Raw genomic sequence first — 14,276 nt, forward strand, 5'->3', positions numbered from 1 at the left:
CTGCAGAACGGTACAGCACACAATGTTTGCAGCTTATTATTAAACGGGGGATGTGGAGGGAGGCTCTGTGACTGTCTGGGATTATATGTCAGCTTTTGGTGTAGGAAAATGTGTTAAAATCAATAGGATGCTAACAAAGGAAATAGTTTTTAGTTTAATCTAAAAACTATAGTTTAATCGGAATAGGATTTATTTTTCCATAAGATAATGATCCAAAACACACTTCGGATATAGTTAAAGAGTATTTGGAGAACAAGGTTACAGCTGGGGTGCTCCGAGTGTTAAAATAGCCACCCCAGAATCTGGACATGAGTCCCATTGAGGCCATGTGGGATTACCTGGAAAAAGAGAAGAGCATGAGCAACCCAACTAACCTTACACAACCTATGGAATGGAATGTAAGACAGGATATTTCAGACATATTCCTGTAACAGTGCTTCAGTCGTATACAGGAAGCATTCATTGGTAAACTAGAGCAATGCGACTGTGTCGCCAATATGCCTCTGCATAGTCCCACAACGGGTAGATGCTCTCGTTCACTGTCTAAGTTTGATTTAAATTCCTTCAGCTGTTTTCAAGTATCACATTTTCACCAGCCATGACAGGTTTCACATCAATCGGTGAAGCGGTTTCAGTGAAGGGATATTTTTAAATATCGGCTTTCAAGCTAATATGGCTGCCACACCACGTGACATATGACCTTAAAAATGCACACTCTGCATATTTATGGGTAGGGGATCACATTTGTGAAGTTTCGTGTTGATCAGATAAGGTTAGTTTTTCTATCCAAGATGGCTGCCAAACCAAATGACCTACGATGTCATCATTTTCAAACTACATGCATCAATGGTGTTAGATGATATTTGTAAAATTTTGCATCAATAGGGTAAGTGGTTTCAGAGATATAATTATTTAATATTTTCCTTCAATCCAATATGGCTGCCACACCATGTGACCAATGACGTTTTCGTGATCATCTTTTAATTGCCATGCCTAGTCAATGATGCACGTAAAGTTTCAAGTCACTTGATTTGGTGGTTTGGGAGATGTTTTTTTGAAAGTTTTAGGTGAAATCCAAAATGGCTGCCAAACCCTGTGACCTATGTCATAAATTTAATATTTCAATAAAAATGGGTCATAGATGATGTGCATACAATCTCAGATTTTTAGGATAAGGAATCTGATTAAAACATTTTTGGCTGGTACACCACTTCACCTCTGATGTCATCATTATCATGATTTTGATCCCCATTGGGAGTACTTGACAATGTGCCAAGTTTCAAATTTTTCCATTCATCGGTTTCCCAGAAATATTTTTAAATTATTTGTGTTTATTCCAAGATGGCTGCCATACCACGTGAACTATGACGTCACAATTATGATAAAAACATTCTGCATGGGCGTCACACCTACAATGAAAGTTTCGTCTCAATCGGACATATGGTTGCTGAGAAAAACTAGGTTTAGCCCGTACGGACGGGCATATGAACGGACGGACAACCCAAAAACATAATGTCTCCGGCCACCTTCGGGGGCGGAGCCATAAAAAAGATGATGGCACTCAAGAAGGCAAAGGCGGACACACAAAGTATTGACTGATACTGTAAAATGAAACTGTTCTTGCTATTTACTTTAGCACTTTGTTTCACGCGCATTTATAAAGGTTGTTAATTTACAAATACAAACACATATGACTGTTATCACTGATTTATAACTGGATGACTTCACCTTAAAGTTGGAATATCATTGGAATAACCCAAACTTTTGCACAGCACTGTATATACTGTGACGGTTATGAAAAAGGACCTCGGGGTGTTACACTCAACATATAAAGGAACACAGTTAGATATCTCATTAGTAATTGTGCCAGGTACCTTTCCTTTACCACGTGAACTATGACGTTAAAAATGTGAACTATGACATCATAGGCGAAGTGGTATACCAACCAAAGATATCTCATTAGTAATTGTGCCAGATACCTTTCCTTTGTGTCAAGGATTGGGGAAAATGCTTTGTGAGTGTTAGCAGACTCCATCCCCGTTGTGATTTTTTTTTTGTACCAGTATACAAATTTGAGGCTCGTGTAAGAGCAACACATCAAAATATAAACAGAAACACACATAAAACATATAATGGAGGGAGCGGGAGACAAGAAGGGGAGAGAGAGAGAGGGGGAAGCACAACAACAGTGGAGAACAGGTACGTCAGTAGATCTGTGGAAGAGAGAGGGCTTGTGGGGGGGGGGGGGGGGCGGGGTGGAGGGACGGTATAAAACAAATAGACACTATTAGGAATTTCAGGAATGAAGTTGGAGATTGGAAAGAGGTGGATTTGGGGTGTATTAACGGGGGTAGAAAAGATTAAGGTTTTGGAAGGGGGAAGATAAGAGATGGTGGTGAACAGCTGTTTTAAAGACCTGGAGGGAGGAGTGGGATTGAATAGAGTGTGGGAGTTTGTTCCAGGGCAGGAGAAAAGAGGTATGAAAGAGTGAAGGTGAGCAGAGAGTCGTGATTTTGGCAGTTTCACCAGAAGAGGGTTTACTGGCAGATCTTGTGCGTCGTGCAGGAATATTTGGGGGCAGAGCGCAGACAGCTGGGAGGAGCTAGGCCAGAGAGGAGTCGGTAGAAGACAGAAAGACCACCAACCTGCCTGCGGTGAGCGAGTGAAAGGCGCTCAGAATCAACTTCATCACAGGAGATACCAATGAGTCTAAAAGCCTTAGTTTCTACAGCGTGAAGCCAAGCTAGGTGTGAGGCAGGTGCACCAGCCCAGAGGGGAGAGCAGTACACCATCAAGCTGAGGATGAAAGCTTTGTTTGTGGTGAGGAGCTCAGGTGTGCCAAGGAAGGACTTCACACGACAGAAGATGCCCAGTCGGAGACTGGCTTTGGAGGCCAGCTTGGAAATGTGGTTTTCCCAGGAAAGATCATGGCAGATTGTGAGACCCAATAGCTTGAGTGACAGAACTTTTTCGAGAGGATTGTTGAGAAAGTAGATGGGAGGGTTTTCCAGACTGTCTTTTCGGAGAGAAATTCCCCACTTTCGTGATTTCCCACTTTCCCCATCCATCCATCCTTTCCCCAAATCCATCAATCAATCCATCAACCCTCCTCCCCACCCCCCATCTATTTGAATCCATTTTTCTCATCCTTCCCCCTCGCACCTTCCCACAGTGCAAACCACACCCACATTACATCACAGACACCACAATCATTCTAGCACAGCCATTTACCCCGACTGCCAGTACTCTTACAAAGTAATTTCTGCGCTGGGTGCGTAATTTACAATGTGAAGGCAGCACCACCAGATTGCGCATACCAATGGGGACAGGACACACAAGGGTCGAAGAGTGTGGGGTGAGCCTTGCTACCCAACGCCCAGCCTCGTCTGGGGTCAGAGTGCCTCCGTGACACTTGCTCCCCTCAAAACCACGCCCCATCCAGGACCAATAAAAGCCAGAGTGAACGAGAGCTGAGAGCTGGTTTGCACACCAAGGACCTGTTCGAGGAACGAGACTGCCCACCTGCCTGTACGTGGAACTAGACTGCTCGCTTGCCTGTACATGGAACGAGGCTGCTTGCTTGCCTTTTTGAGCTGCAGGATAGGACGAGACAAGTTATGCTGGGGCGAGACAAGTTGTGCTGGGGTGAGGCTGATTGATGACGCGAATGGCAACATGAGGTCCTTGTCGGGCAACAGCTCCATACTAACCTACACTACCTTTGCTCTTGTTATCTCTAAGATTCCCCAATTAATTACTTGAGACGCATGAAGAGAACCTGAAAGAGTTATCAACGATTAACCTCCGTCCTGGCTGGGCAAGGTGCCATTGACCTTACCCTGGGTACTACCAACATGTATGCAAAATTTGGTGGACATCAGGCCATTCCTGTTTTTTCTATGCGTTTAAGATTTACATGCATGCATGCATGCATACATACATACATACATATGTACATACATAGAGAATCGCCTTATTTAGTACTAGCCAAAGTACCCGGTGTTGCTCGTGAAGGGGGGAGAGAGGGAGGGGGTGGGCAGGGAGAGAAGGGAGGGGCAGGGATGGGGTGAGAGGGGAAGGGGAGGGAAGGGAGGAGGGGAAAGGGGGGAGGGGAAAAGGGGGAGGGGAAAGGGGGGAGGGGAAAGGGGGGAGGGGGTGAAGTACTGTTTGATCAAAAAATTTGCTTTGATGTTAAAGTACTTAATGAGTAGATGAGTTTCTGACATACAAGAGGGTGCAAGTGATAAAGGTTTTGCGGCATCTGACCCAAATGCTATCGCACTATTTTTAATCGCGCGGTCACACTACTTTTTATCACGGCATCATCACACTACTCTTTATTGTGCCATATTGCACGACTTTTTTCACGTCCAAAGCTATGTGATGGCGAGTGCCAAAATATGAGGAAGAAAAGCCCTCCCTCAACACCCCTCATATCCCCTTCAGTCACTCCTCGGCCTGAGAAGAAACAGCTTACAGTTCCTAGTGGGTTGGACGCTCGTGAGGGTTTAGTGAGAGCATATAAACATGCAGTGTCAGTACACAAACTGTGATTAACTCAACACCTGGAGGGAAACCTGGAATTGGATAGACAATGAATGAATGAATGAATGATTGTTTTAAGGCCATTTTCCCCGCTAGAGCAGGGGTTAGCCTTGCGGGCCCCATGACAATCATGGTTCCCTGTTTGAGGCAATGTTTTTATGGCCGGATGCCCTTCCTGACGCCAACCCTTAGTCGCCTCTTACGATGTGCAGGGATACAGTGTACCTATTCTAAACCGGGGTACACACCGGGATCATTCATCCCAGCAAGCTGGTACTCAATTTGCCGACCTCGAAAGGATGACAGGCTGAGTCAACCCCACTGGCGTTAATTCAGCGATCGACCGGGATTCGAACCCAGGACCCTAGGATCCCAAGCCGGCACCCTAACCGCTAAGCCAACACCACCAAGATAGACAGTGAAAAATATAAAGGCAATACAGGGTTCGTACCCTTTTGGGTATCTGAAATTCCATGACTTTTCCATGACCCTTGACTGATTTTCCATGACCCCACACAGCCATATTTTACTCACCCCCTATCTCAAAAACATCAGGAAGATTATGCAAATTATCAAGTATTTAAAGTCGACCACTATCCTGCTTGAGTTGAATCACAGATTAGGTAACTGTTAACATGACAATGTGGTGGGCTAGATAAAAAAAAAGGTAGGTAAAGAACAAATAAGGCCAGATTCAAAACCGAAGAGAGATAGATCATCATTTTTCACTGGCTGGTGTCATACTATGAGAACATTGGTTGAGCTGTCCTAAGCTGAAGTTTCGCGATGTGTCAATGGGAAAATTGTGTTCCGATTATGGAATGAAAGAATTATGAACAACTCTCAGGAATATAACTCATTCTAAAAATAACATAAAACACATTTGCTCTCAATTTCCAGGATTTTCCATGACCGCCAGTGAAATTTCATGATTCTCCAGGCCTGGAAAAGCATTTTGTTAAATTCCATGACTTTCCAGGATTTCAATGACCCATACAAACCCTGCAATACCATTCAAAAATCCCTCTAACCAAATTAAATATCTAGATTTGGACATTTCCAATTCAAGAGAGCAATATGTTGGCTTGAAAGTCAGCCAGAGATCAAGCATTTGGAAAGAATACAAGTGTCCACAAAGCATGCCAGATAGGATGGAAGTCACATTCAAACCAACAATACCTGGAGACCTGGACTGGGTTAGCCATCTTTGCAAAATGACCACATACGGTGTATAGAAAGTATGTGCCAATACTAATACTGACATATTACATTGTACACCAAGACATTCACATCCAAAAGTTTCAGTATCCTCACACAAGAAGGAAGAGGAATCATCAAGCGATTTTACAAATTATCAGAATAATGCTTTACTTGTCCACAGAACAATGAATCGGGTCCACCTGTCAAGTGCGTATTTGGCCAGGATTCGATTACGGATCAAGTTTGCTGGTTGCATCATTACTGATGCGCTGTTATACAGTTGATGCAGTGACCAAAACAATTAGGGTAAAAATGTAGAAAAGTATTAGAGCACAATAGCCTTATCTTGTTCATGATGCAATGGCTATAGTAAAAAGAGAAAGAACAACGGAAGGTGAATGAATAAACCAAATGCTTTAGTTTTTAGCAAAAATGCAATAAACCACGCAAAGTATTTGTCCTCACAGTGTCATCGTCATCATCTGCATTATCGCCTGCAGGTCCGTTACTGGCATCTTGGAACAGAATCTTCTTCATCTTGCGGTATTGAAGGTTATCCAATTCTCTGACGGCTGCCTTTGTACGCTGAATCAAATCTTGGATCACAGAAATAGGGAACTGCCTTCCAATAAACTCATGCTGAAAGTACACAAGAAAGGGGAGAGTGCTCAAGGAGTGCAAATGGGTGAAAAACATTTCACAACCAGGAAGTCACATGTCATCAATCATCACGTCATCATTCCTGTGACCAGGAAGTCACAACATCAATCATCACCAGCAGAGATAGTTCTTAGTTACAATACACCTCTACCCATGGAAATGCACGCTCGCCATTCCGATTCAGCATGCACAACAATCACTTCCATTACCGAGGGCACATGATCAGCGCATTTTTATTTAGAATCTGAGTTACCTGCTTGAGCTCTTCCGATGTTGGCCTATCGGCAGCGATCTTTTGCAAACAAGAGTCCACGAAGCTTCGGAACTTGTCCGACCTGCAGAAGACAGCAACTGAGCAAGTATTTAATGCACTATTGTTTTTACATTTAGTATGCTACGAAGCATTTTAACAAAGCAAACAAAATTCGATTGAAAAACACATTACATAACGCGCAGTCGTGCACTTGAACACTATCCCGAACCTCCCCGTTTCCTTCTTTCAGGAACCTTCCTAGTTTACAACTGTCAAAGTCCAGTGAAGCTGAAAGAATGTTACTGTTGAAAAATACATTCAATCCATTACAGGAAGATGGAAAGGCAAGTTAAATAACTATTATAAACTGGGAAAAGGAACATACCACTCGAGGTTAATGCATACTGCATATAGTACATGGTCTAGCACAATAAGAACACATCATGAAACGGAATAAACATTCAAAGAGGTAGAAAAACCAGGGAGATGCTGAGTTGTGCAATACCATTCGTCTGCCTGCAGCATGGGTGATTGATTCTGTGCGATGTGGTACAGAGCACTCATCGCATTCATGTTGAACAGCGGTGGCTTGCGTTCCGCTAAAACAGGCAAAATAAAACAGAACACACAGGAAAGGTTTGCAAGCGTTATGAAGATGCAGCGGTCCCGCCAGGAACGGCCCCGGCGGTGGTCCCGGCACGACGGACCCCCGGCGGCGGTCCCACCACGACAATCTCGGCAGTAACTCAACAACCCTGGCAGAATCTTTAATTACTTATACATTCCTGAGGTTTATGTGGTTTGAATATCTACTTGTAGATTAATTTTGGGAAATAAAATTACATACACAAAGTAGAACGGAACTCGGCAGAGTGTATACCTCCGCCAGGCTGAACAGTTTACGTTTTGTATCGTACCAATAGGTCGGGTCTGGATCCAAACCGCAAAAATTTTTAATAGGCTTGTTCTTGTTACCTAACCAACTCATCCACCAAGTTTCGTCTGAATCCGTCCACAGCTTTTTGAAATATCATGCTATATATCATTTTGGCCCTATTTCTCAATGGTGAAGAATCACTTGTAAAATTCTCATATCCAGATCTTCACCAAAATCTAATCATTTCGTTTTTGTCACATACGCTACCTCTCCACCAAATTTTGTCCGAATCTGTCCACAACTTTTTGAGATACCCTGTTCATAGACAAACAGACAGACAGGGGTGAGAACATGACATCCGCCCACCTTGGGTGGCAGAGGTAATAATGTAAAATGTATGACAACATTCCCATTTTAACATGGTCGAAAGCTCTAGAAAAATCTTCCACACATTTTACAGACAGCAGAAGGGCATTTCAAGACAACAGAGAAATAAACATACCGTCAGGGATTTTAACCTGGAATCCCAGCATCATGAACTAAGTGCCAAGATGAAAACACAACACAGACAATCTCGAAAAAGTGTACAATAACAAGTTAAAAATTAAATTACGGGATGAGTAGAATCGAGAAAGACTATTTTCCTGCACAATCAAGAAGGAAAACGAAACTAGCGGCAGCAAATAATGCAATGCAGCCTTGTGTGTGCCAAGTACCTAACTCTATGCAGGTAATTCCCAAAGACCAGACGTCCACCTTGCCATCGTACTGTCCTTCATCCATAGCCAAAATGACCTCTGGGGCCATCCTAAATAGCAAACGGTAAAAAAAAAGTGCAGTGGTTGGCACAATACTAAAATAGAAGGCAAAACATTATTATTGTTTCATAAAAAAGAAGAGTAATGGATGTTGCATTGCTGCAAAGGATTGTGCATAAATACCATTAAATAAAGAATAGCCCCGTGAGGTTTCTGAGAGGACTTTTAAATAAATGACCAGAATTTGAGGCAAAATCCCTATTTTCAGCCTCTTAGAGGGGCAAATCTGGATGGGGAGCACAACCCCATGAGACCTTAATGTTCTGATGTATTGTACCAAATTTGGTCCATAATCGGTCATTTCGTTTGTGAGGAAAATATGTTTTAGTGAATATGAGGGATTACGGGAATGAGCCTGTGGCCCCCCTTCAAGTTGAGATGCGGCCATGGGGAGCACAACTTTAGTTTAGGACCGCATGGCCTGTATGGTCTGGATCCAGTTGTTGGTTTCTGAGAACATTTTTGAATGAACTACCAATATTTGGGGCAAACCCCCCTTTTACCTCCTTTCAATGGGTGGATCTGGATGGGGTACACAACCCCATGAGATTTTATTGTCATGATGCATTGTACCAGATTTGCTCCATAATCCGTCGGGTAGTTTGTGGGAAGATGTTTTAGTCAAATGTTGACATATGTATGTATGTATGAACGGACACCAGGACTTAAACTAGTTGGGTTATTTCAGAGAAATACCCTAACTAGTTTATGTAACAAAATAAGTGGAAAAAAAACCTACCAATATGGCGTGCCTACGAAAGAGTTTGCTGGAGACAAGATGGAGGCTGAGCCAAAGTCTGCGAGTTTCACCTGTCCACTCTCTGTTAACAGAACATTACCGGCCTTGACGTCCCTGTGATACAGCAGAAAAATAGATTTAAAAAAAAAAAGACAGAATTGCATCAAATCTTCATTCCAAAAACACCAACAAGCAAGCAAAGCAGATTAAAAATTCTTGCCACAGACCAATGAATCAGGTACATCAATCTGACTGGGGATAACTGAAAAAAAAACGTGATAAATATCAGGGTAAATTCAGAAAGAAATTGCACTCATGGTGGAAATCAGTACACGGACAAGTCACCAAATGGAAAACACGGCATTAAATATAAACAGAAGCAACTCCTAAACAACGATAAAATTAATCACAAGTGCAACGGCTTCCCATTTCCAATAGTGTTTCTCAATGGAGGTGCAAAGTCAACGTCTCAGATTACTTGTATTCTTCAATTCCCATCTCCCACATTCAGTTACCAGCAACGTTCAATTCAATATAAAATTTTGATGATGATGTGATTTGAGTGTGAGATGCCAGTGGGTTTTGCCAATACTGACAGTTTGCTTAAACAACCAGGGGGAAATCAAGGAATTATCATCATACTGGCAGGAATGGAGGTAAAAACACCACTAGCTGAGTAACCAACAATGTCACAAGATGTGACGTTCCTTTTTTATTCTGAATCCGAACAATCAACAGCGACGGGCAAGCGTGTTCAAAAAGTAGGTTTATTTCACAAAACCAAACATGGCAGGTGCACACAGAACATGGGAACCCACCCTCCATCCTACCCTCCCACCCCCTCCATCCATCCCCGTCACCCTCCACGTCCTCCTCTCACTATCCCCTTCCCCCAAATCCTCCTCCCCTCTCCTTTACATTTATACTCCCCGAGAAAACCTCCACGAAGGTTCCTCCTTCTACAAACAAGCAGCTCATGTTCTTTCAGCAATAAAAAAAAATCTGGAAATAACCAGAAAATACTCACATCTTGGCGATCATTCGATGCAGGTCAAAGGCCAGCCCAAATGTGATAACATGTTCCCCTTTTACAAAAAATAACTTAGAATGTACAACTTACCCCTGCAAACATTACACAATCCTTATTTATTATAACCAGTACTTTAAGTTTGAACTCCTACGCTCGGCTCGGCACAGGCATCTTCCGCTGTACCCATACACCGCCCAACAGACATAAATAAATTTGTGCCAAAAACGATGAGAAAATGAAGCCTCTATTTACTGGTTTGATTCGAACAAAATTATCACCGACTGAAAACGTTATTTGCCTGAAACAACATGAAACATCAGAACAGTTTGTTCTTCACAATGAGTAACTTTGTGAGACAAATGCCACTGAATAAATTTATGCAAAACTATGATGGAGATATTGTTATCTTGACATGAGACAGACACAGAGGAATGAGGAAGTACCTTGCTTTGGGGCACAAATTGTTTTTCCACTCGGAGAGGCTCGCTCTTGTTAATGGGTTGTATTTTTTTCATCACAGAATACTCAACCTCCAGGGAACGCACCGTTAAAAAAGACGATGCACTTTTCCATACAACTACAGTGTAAAGGCAATTTTGTGAAAAAGAAATTCAGACTGCATTTACACTGTAGACTGTACCAGACTGTACCCGTACACTGTAGATGTAGACTGTACCATCTGGACATAAACTGCATTGCCTACCCAGCTCGAATATAGACTGTACGGGATACAAAGCTGGATATAAACTGTACGGCATACCAAGCTGGATATAAACTGTACGGCATACCAAGCTGGATATAAACTGTATGGCATACGAAGCTGGATATAAACTGTACGGCATACCAAGCTGGATATAAACTGTATGGCATACCAAGCTGGATATAAACTGTATGGCATACCAAGCTGGATATAAACTGTATGGCATACCAAGCTGGATATAAACTGTATGGCATACCAAGCTGGATATAAACTGTATGGCATACCAAGCTGGATATAAACTGTATGGCATACCAAGCTGGATATAAACTGTATGGCATACCAAGCTGGATATAAACTGTACGGCATACCAAGCTGGATATAAACTGTATGGCATACCAAGCTGGATATAAACTGTACGGCATACCAAGCTGGATATAAACTGTACGGCATACCAAGCTGGATATAAACTGTATGGCATACCAAGCTGGATATAAACTGTATGGCATACCAAGCTGGATATAAACTGTATGGCATACCAAGCTGGATATAAACTGTACGGCATACCAAGCTGGATATAAACTGTATGGCATACCAAGCTGGATATAAACTGTACGGCATACCAAGCTGGATATAAACTGTATGGCATACCAAGCTGGATATAAACTGTATGGCATACCAAGCTGGATATAAACTGTAGGGCATACCAAGCTGGATATAAACTGTACGGGATACAAAGCTGGATATAAACTGTACGGCATACCAAGCTGGATATAAACTGTATGGCATACCAAGCTGGATATAAACTGTATGGCATACCAAGCTGGATATAAACTGTACGGCATACCAAGCTGGATATAAACTGTATGGGATACAAAGCTGGATATAAACTGTACGGCATACCAAGCTGGATATAAACTGTATGGCATACCAAGCTGGATATAAACTGTATGGCATACCAAGCTGGATATAAACTGTACGGCATACCAAGCTGGATATAAACTGTATGGCATACCAAGCTGGATATAAACTGTATGGCATACCAAGCTGGATATAAACTGTACGGCATACCAAGCTGGATATAAACTGTACGGCATACCAAGCTGGATATAAACTGTACGGCATACCAAGCTGGATATAAACTGTATGGCATACCAAGCTGGATATAAACTGTACGGCATACCAAGCTGGATATAAACTGTACGGCATACCAAGCTGGATATAAACTGTACGGCATACCAAGCTGGATATAAACTGTATGGCATACCAAGCTGGATATAAACTGTATGGCATACCAAGCTGGATATAAACTGTACGGCATACCAAGCTGGATATAAACTGTATGGCATACCAAGCTGGATATAAACTGTACGGCATACCAAGATGGATATAAACTGTATGGCATACCAAGCTGGATATAAACTGTACGGCATACCAAGCTGGATATAAACTGTACGGCATACCAAGCTGGATATAAACTGAACGGCATACCAAGCTGGATATAAACTGTATGGCATACCAAGCTGGATATAAACTGTACGGCATACCAAGCTGGATATAAACTGTACGGCATACCAAGCTGGATATAAACTGTATGGCATACCAAGCTGGATATAAACTGTATGGCATACCAAGCTGGATATAAACTGTACGGCATACCAAGCTGGATATAAACTGTATGGCATACCAAGCTGGATATAAACTGTATGGCATACCAAGCTGGATATAAACTGTATGGCATACCAAGCTGGATATAAACTGTATGGCATACCAAGCTGGATATAAACTGTATGGCATACCAAGCTGGATATAAACTGTACGGCATACCAAGCTGGATATAAACTGTATGGCATACCAAGCTGGATATAAACTGTATGGCATACCAAGCTGGATATAAACTGTATGGCATACCAAGCTGGATATAAACTGTACGGCATACCAAGCTGGATATAAACTGTATGGCATACCAAGCTGGATATAAACTGTATGGCATACCAAGCTAGATATAAACTGTATGGCATACCAAGCTAGATATAAACTGTATCGCCTACCAAGCTCAATATAGACTGTACCGTATACAGAGTTCGATATAAACTGATACGTATACCAATCTCGACATGGACTGTACCATATACAGAGTTCGATAAGAGACTGTACGAGCTTCCACGCTTGATATTGTAGTGGCTACCGCTGGGTTTTCACAATCGCCTTGCACCTATCAAGGACGCTGAGCGATCACCATGCCGGGCTCGTCCAGGACGCCCGGGCAGGCCCGCGCTCAACTTGCCAGGCCTCGGTCGGGACGCCCGGGCATGCCCGGGCAGGCTCGCCCTCAACTTGCCAGGCCGCAGCCAGGACGCTGGGCCACGCCCCCTCTCGCCTTTCCTGGGCAAACGCTCCGGGATAATATGTATATATATTGCTGCCCGATAAACGGGCTTTTCAGAGTGCCTGAGTGTTTGGTTTGATTAAAGCAACTCGGATGAATTCCAGCTTTTTGTCGCGTCCATTCTTCCGATCGACGTGGGAGCCCCAGCTCCTTCAATATAGACTTTCCCGCCAACCAAGCTCAATATAGACTGCACGGGCTACCAATCTTCATATAGACTGTACCACGTACCAGGCATGATACAGACCATGCCCCGGTAATACATGCATATAAGATTATCTCCAACTCCAAGGAGCTATAGACACGTTTTGAAATTTCAAAGAAGAAATTTGTGAAGAGAAAGAGATTGGAGGGATAAAAAGAAAAAAAGGGTGAGAGGAACATTGAGTAAGGGGTAGATAAGGAATGGGAATATTTGGGATATATAGTACCTATAGAAAGTCTACACCCCCTTTCAAAATTTTAACTTTTTGTTGCCTTATAGCCTGGAATTAAAATGCATTAAATCAGACTTTTCCCACCTTTATTTACACATCGTAACCGACAACTTCCAAGTGAAAAACAAATTCTACAAATTTCAGAAAATTAATTGAAAATACAAAACTAGATTATCTTGGTTGGACAAGTGTCCACCACCCTTATAATAGCAATAATTGTAAATTAGCTCAGGTATAACCAATCACCTTCAAAATCACACAAATTAATTGACCTCCACCTGTGTTAAATTGTAGTGATTCTGATTATTTCAGAATGAAATCAGCTGTTCCTGTAGGTTTCCTCTGCTGGGTATTGCATTTCACAGGAAAGACAACCGCGAGCACCAAGGAGCTTTCAAGAGATCTCCGGGATAAAGTTGTGGAAAGGCACAAATCAGGGGATGCGTATAAAAACATTTCAAAGGCCTTGAATATCCCTTGGAGCACAGTCAAGACAATCATTAAGAAGTGGAAGGCATATGCTACCACCAAGACCATGCCTAGATCCAGGCCGTCCCTCCAAACTGAATGTCCAAGCAAGGAGGAGACTGATCACAGAGGCCAATATCAACTTTGAAAGAGCTACAGGCCT

At 42.6% G+C, this 14,276-nt stretch overlaps 1 protein-coding gene across 2 annotated transcripts in view; it reads right to left on the reverse strand.

The window, feature by feature from the left end:
- The window catches only part of LOC137425264 (serine/threonine-protein kinase TAO1), a 65,565-nt gene that overhangs the window by 14,594 nt on the left and 36,695 nt on the right, over positions 1–14,276 (reverse strand). For both annotated transcript variants that reach the window (XM_078776469.1, XM_078776470.1), the window contains exons 7-11: positions 9,093–9,206; positions 8,252–8,343; positions 7,164–7,257; positions 6,659–6,740; positions 6,211–6,384 (exon numbers count right to left, since the gene is read on the reverse strand). In XM_078776469.1, coding sequence (XP_078632595.1) covers positions 6,211–6,384; positions 6,659–6,740; positions 7,164–7,257; positions 8,252–8,343; positions 9,093–9,206 — 556 coding nt within the window. The remainder of the gene's footprint in view (positions 1–6,210; positions 6,385–6,658; positions 6,741–7,163; positions 7,258–8,251; positions 8,344–9,092; positions 9,207–14,276) is intronic.

The sequence above is a fragment of the Myxine glutinosa genome, chromosome 4 (assembly GCF_964187855.1).
Source record: "Myxine glutinosa chromosome 4, kmMyxGlut1.1, whole genome shotgun sequence".
Taxonomy (NCBI): Eukaryota; Metazoa; Chordata; class Myxini; order Myxiniformes; family Myxinidae; genus Myxine; species Myxine glutinosa.